General features: G+C 34.7%; 1 protein-coding gene across 2 annotated transcripts; it reads left to right on the top strand.

The window, feature by feature from the left end:
- The first annotated feature begins 254 nt into the window (after nt 1-254).
- On the top strand, nt 255-4,903 carry LOC142547649 (uncharacterized). 2 transcript variants are annotated; one of them, XM_075656030.1, is made up of 4 exons: nt 256-401; nt 699-779; nt 981-2,757; nt 4,408-4,903. In XM_075656030.1, the coding sequence occupies exons 3-4, from the start codon at nt 1,147-1,149 to the stop codon at nt 4,741-4,743; spliced, it is 1,947 nt and encodes a 648-aa protein (XP_075512145.1). In that variant the 5' UTR covers nt 256-401; nt 699-779; nt 981-1,146; the 3' UTR covers nt 4,744-4,903. The 2 variants fall into 2 exon arrangements, with proteins under 2 accessions (XP_075512146.1, XP_075512145.1); XM_075656031.1 differs by having other exon boundaries at nt 255-779; nt 997-2,757.
- Nucleotides 4,904-6,186: the final 1,283 nt, after the last annotated feature.

Here is a 6,186-nt window from a genome sequence, read left to right as displayed (position 1 = left end):
TTTTCAACTTTTTGTGCATGATTCTCTCGAATTTACGTGTTTTTTTTTTGTTGCATATATAAAGAATTCAAAAGTAAACAAAATTAGAGAATATCAAGAAATTTCCAAAATTTGATAATCACCATTTTGTTTTTGTTTTTTTTTAGAAATTGATAATAATTAAAAGATAATATATAGTTCAAGTTATTCAACTGATCTAGAAATATAATGTTCGAAAAAATAATGATACAATCAAAATGAATAATCATATCGTCATTCAAATGAGATGTATAGAGTCAAAATAAAAAAATATATCTTGCTTTTAATGCATCCATCTATGTAAATTCACACGAAACCCTTTCAAGATTCGAATTTGTTGTTTAATCACAAAAATTAAAAATCTCTGCCCTTTTGCTTGCATGGTGTGTTTTGTTTCTTTGTTCCTTTCGTTATGTTTAGTAGTTACTACAAATTCTTTGCTTTTATTGTGTGATTTTTCAGCTTTGCACTTGCACCAGCCCTTTTTTCTCAGATTCCCCATTTATTGTGGAGATTTGGCTACTTTTTTCTTCATTTTGTCTTTGGTGTAGAATTATTTGTTTCAGCGCACATGCATTTTCGTGCGTTATTCTGATATTGGATTGGATCACGAAGATCTCTACCTCTTCGTTTTGAATTTTATTTTTTCATTTTTTATTTGTTCATGTATTGAGGGGTAGAGAGAGAGAGAGAGAGCTGGAGGTGGGGTTCCAATTGGGGGGCAGGAATCTTGTGTCACACTAGTTTCAACCAAGTAGAAGGTGAGTTATCTCGACCCTTTTGATGATTTTTTGACTTGGTTTTTGTTAGTTTGTTTGTCTGTCTTTTTAAGCTGTGATTGTGGTTTGTTTGTGTTTTTGCATCTGAGTTTATTTGAATCACATTTGAATTTGAAGGGTTTTTTTGGCCTGATGGGATTATTTAATTTTGTGACTGAATATGAAATATATTATTGGCTGTAGAATACCTTGATTTCAGGAGTTGATTCAGTCTGCGCTCGCTTGGTATTTTTGTTGTTCATTTATTCTTGGCTTGGGAGGGGTTCTTTCGACTGCTTTACTGGTTATTATTCTTCTGGATGCTTGAAATTGGCTTCTTGAAGGATATTTTATAGTTTGGGCTTGACGCATGGCTGGTATTGATGTATCCAAGTATGCACATAGCCCTGTCCACAAGGCTGTGATTTTGAAGGATTATGGTGGCCTTAGGAAAATTATAGATAGCCTTCCCCATCTTTGCGACTCGTCTGAGATTTTTACTGAAGCACAATCACTTTCGGAGGAAGCTAAGGCTGATGCCATATCTGCGACAATTGATCGACGCGATGTTCCTAATCGAGATACACCACTTCATTTAGCTGTCAAATTTGCTGATGAGACTGCAACCGAGATGCTTATGCTTGCTGGGTCAGACTGGAGCTTGCAAAATGAGCAAGGGTGGAGTGCGTTGCAGGAAGCTATATGTAATAGAGAAGAAGCAATTGCAAAGATCATGGTTAGACTATACCAGCCATTAGCTTGGGCCAAATGGTGCAGAAGGTTGCCTCGGTTGATTGGGACAATGAGAAGGATGAGAGATTTTTACATGGAGATTACATTTCATTTCGAAAGTTCAATCATCCCTTTCATTTCGAGAATTGCACCTTCTGACACTTACAAGATTTGGAAGAGGGGTGAAAATTTGAGGGCAGATATGACTTTGGCTGGTTTTGATGGTTTCAGAATCCAACGTTCTGATCAGAGTGTTCTCTTTCTTGGTAATGGTTCGGCGGATGGAAAAGTCCCACCTGGGGCACTTTGCATGATTACACACAAAGATAAGGAGATTATGAATGCTTTGGAAGGTGTTGGTGCTCCAGCTACCGAGGCAGAAGTGAAACATGAAGTGACTGCAATGTCTCAGACAAATATATTCAGGCCTGGGATTGATGTGACTCAAGTTGTTCTTATACCTCAAAAAACATGGAAGCAACAGGAGAAAACAGAAATGGTTGGTCCATGGAAAGCCAAGGTTTATGATATGCATGATGTGATGGTGAGCATTAAATCAAGGAGGGTCCAAGGTGCTATGGCCGATGATGAACTCTTTAATTCTTCCAATGAAAATGAAACTGAGAGTGAACTTGATGATATTTTGACAGAGAAAGAGAGAAAGCAGCTTGAGGCTGCTCTTAAAATGGGCTCAACAGATATAAGCATTGAAAATGGTGACGGTATTATTGTGCACCATCATAGTTTCTACGAGCAAAGAGATGTACCTATTGAGGACATTAATGGTTGTGGGAATAGAGAAACCAAGCAAGAAAAGAAGGGTTGGTTTAGTGGTTGGAGAAGACGGGAAAATAAACAAGAAATCGAAAGAAAAATTACTTCACCAAGAAATTCATTGTGTGTTGAAGAGAAAATTAGTCTTTTTGACGAATCTACTTCTATTGGACAGAGTAAACCAGTTAGGCACTCTATGGAGGTGGTAGTGAAGAGGGATGAGATTCGGAGAAGAAGAGAATCTAAAGCTCAGTCATCAACAAATTCTGAAAGTTTAAATGGTACCAAGGATGGTACTCTTGAGAATGAGTATAAGAGAGGTTTGAGGCCTATTTTATGGCTTTCTCCAGATTTCCCATTAAAAACTGAAGAATTCCTTCCCTTGCTCGACATCTTAGCAAACAAAGTTAAAGCCGTACGTCGATTACGAGAGTTACTCACCACAAAACTTCCCATGGGGACTTTCCCTGTTAAGGTGTGCCCCTTATGCTTACAGCTTATACTAAGCTCGTTAAAATGATATAATAACGTGCATGCTTTATTTTATCTTATATATCATGTTTGAACCGTGTGAATAAAGTCCCTTCTTTAGTACACGTGTTTACCAAATTTTTGGTTGATATGATTGATCCTTGTTGATAAATTACCTTTTCTAGAATTTCACGATTGAATGTGAATAAAGTATATTTTAAATTTTAGTTGAGAATCCGTGATCATCACAATCTGCACACACTACATGTACATTGGCATCGAAGGGGCCTTGTACGATATACTTGTACTAAAAAATTCTTGTAGAAGTGTTTGTGTTATATTTTTTTTTTATGACTCAGTCACGTGAAATTTGAGACTTCGTAAAATGTATCATGAAACATACTATCATTTAAAACATGAGATATGACCATTTATTGCAGTGTCAGATTATTTTGAGCACATAAGAACTCATCTGTCGGATTCTCTACCTCAGGAATTTGGAATCGTAAGATTTTCAGTAATTCATTATAAATCTGTGATATAGATATTGTGACAATTTTCTCTGTGGGCTGGTGCTGATGAGCTTTCTTGTAACTCACTGTTTCTTTTTCAAGAATACTAAATTCTCAGTTTGTAATTGAGATCACATAAAAAGAGTTTCGAGATCAAATCTAAAGGAATAAGGACAACTAGTTCACAAACTTTTTTCTAGTTTTCCTATGTGCTGATTTTTGGGAAGTTTATTGTTTTTCTCTTCTAGTATGCAGAACCATGTACCTACAAGATGAAGATGTATTTTTAGTAGTTTATTCAGCACTTCAGCATTATTTGCCACGACTTTCTTATCCTTGTTTGTTGTTTTTCAGTGATTAACATTTCTGTTTAATATATATTCTGTAAAATGACGTTGGTAGAAACTCTCGTGTGACTCTAGTAGCCTGGCTCTTAGATGCTGAATACATCATGATGGCTCATAATAAGAACTATTCAAGTGGTGGAAATGAGTGAAGAACCTTCTTTGTATGAGTTATAAAATTCCTAGAATTTTGAGTGGCAGGTAAATATTAGGAAGCCTAATTCAAAACCAAGATGCAGAAGTAGAATGCTTGCAAATTAATTACGTTTTTCTGGATTAAAATGATGGAATGCTTCTTCCTTTTGAACAATGTTCTCGAAGTTGGTGCAGTGAGAATGGAGAAGTTTGTGAATGGGTTGTAATATGAGCTATGATATGCAGTAAAATGTTAAAAAGTAATGTTTGTTTGTATTTTTAACCATGAGTTGTTTTTAACAACATTGGTAGGAAAGACCACGAGATCAAGAATAATTATTTTAAACGTTTTGTGCCAAGATGTTATGGTAAATTCTTACATCTTTTGGTGTTAGCATTATGAAATATGACGATGCATTGAATAAAATATATGTAAAGAATTCGAATATGATAGATAACTTTTTGAGATGAAATCTTGTGAATAGATGCATTGTCAAGTTTTTCATTTTTTGAGATGCTAATTTGTGAACTCTCACTTGCTGCTCGGGCCCTCACCTGCCCCATTGTTACTTTCGAATATGACTTAATGACAACATCAACTGTCTTAGATATTTTCCCCGATCCCTTTTGCACTTGATGAAGACATGTTTTTCCTTGTTTCAGGTTGCCATTCCAATCGTCCCTACGATCAGGGTGGTGGTTACATTCAAAAAATTCGAAGAACTACAACCTTTAGATGAGTTCTCGACTCCCCCTTCAAGTCCCACAGGCGATGACAGATTAAGTCCCAATGTGATCAAATCCTCGACTTCCTCCTGGTTCCAATGGATAAAATCCCCATACCAACGTGCCGGCTCTTCTGTCGGTTGCTCCAGCAACATAATCGAAAATACTCAAGACCCCTTCGTGATTCCTTCCGGCTACACATGGATTACTGCTGAAGCCAAGAAGAAGATTACGCAGGAAAAGGTCAAATCCAAGAAGACCAAAACCCAATAGTATTCATGATGTGTTGAAATGTCGATAAGTTGATTATGCTAACTTTCATTCTTAGGACTACATTATTGTGTTCGAAATCATTATCGGTTCAATTGTGATTCCTTGTAACACATATAACGCTTGTGTTTCTTTTACGGTTTGGTGGATTAAATATTGTATTTCCATGGTATTATTATTTCGTTGTAAGTTTGTATTCATTTGTTGTTGGGTCTGCATTATGTATTAACAGTAGTTATTGTCTCGACTATATCGTCTGTAGTTTATTTCTTAATCGTATGGATCGATATGTAATATTTGTGATACGCCATGGTTGAATACACTCGAATAACATCATTACTGTCAAGTACAACTTCTGATTTTGTCAAAAATATTCGATTCTACGATTGGTATAAAAGTCTAAAATCAGACGTTCGATTCTCATAGACTGTAAGAACAATGGTTGAGTTTAAGTCAAGCACCATAGTCTATTATCTAGTATAACCATTTTTTGTATTTCTCTAGTACGATGATCAAAAGATGACATATGCGTTTTGGTGTGATCCAACAAATATTACCACTTATTTCTTCTATGCTTTAGTTATTGTATGATCTAGTACAATTGAACAACATATATTCTCTTACATATTCGAGGAGTACAAGGGTTACCCTACTAGCAGTGCATTGACAAAAACTATCTCAAAAGGGAAAATACTCGAGTTTAATCTAGGTGATAGTAAAAAAAAACCCCACCTCGTGTAATAAAAAAATATTCGAGTAAAATATCCAACGATCGATCAAATGATGGTTTTGGTAGATAGATCACTTGATTTTTATACTCTGGAACATAAGTTAATGTGAATTTGATAGGAATTTTAAGGTCCTTCTTAACTAATTTAAGAAGGCAGGGAATATATACATACTCATACCTTCATCATTGAATTGCACACCTACAAGAGTTCCCGACACCTCCTAGTTCCCCATCGTCTGAAACACTGAAAACAAACATATGGGGGAAAATAGAAATTATAAATGTGCCCACTAAAAATGGAAATATAATAGTAGCATGAATGAAAAATTCTAAAATAGTATTATACGACGGCCTATACAGGGGCGGACCCGGGAATTTTTTTCCAGATAGGCAGAGTTTTACACGAAGAAATTTATTGATAAAAAATCCATGAGTCAAGCTATTATTTATATATTTTTATGATACATGAAATATTTTTAATATTTAATTCATGTTTATATCAATGCATATTAGTTTTTTTTTTTTTTTTTACAAAATTAACCCATTTTTCAAATAGTTAATAAAATTATATAAATTAGAATGCACTTTGTCAAGTTAAATAGTAATCAATTTATGTTACAATAAAATTTATTTAATTGATGAGATGTAGACATGTAGTTATATTAGACCAATTAAATAATCTTATTTTTATTTATCATAAAAGTTATAAATAATTG

This window comes from Primulina tabacum, chromosome 5 (assembly GCF_025594145.1).
Source record: "Primulina tabacum isolate GXHZ01 chromosome 5, ASM2559414v2, whole genome shotgun sequence".
Classification (NCBI taxonomy): Eukaryota; Viridiplantae; Streptophyta; class Magnoliopsida; order Lamiales; family Gesneriaceae; genus Primulina; species Primulina tabacum.
Note: the sequence above shows the minus strand (reverse complement) of the source record. Positions and strands in the feature narration are given on the sequence as shown.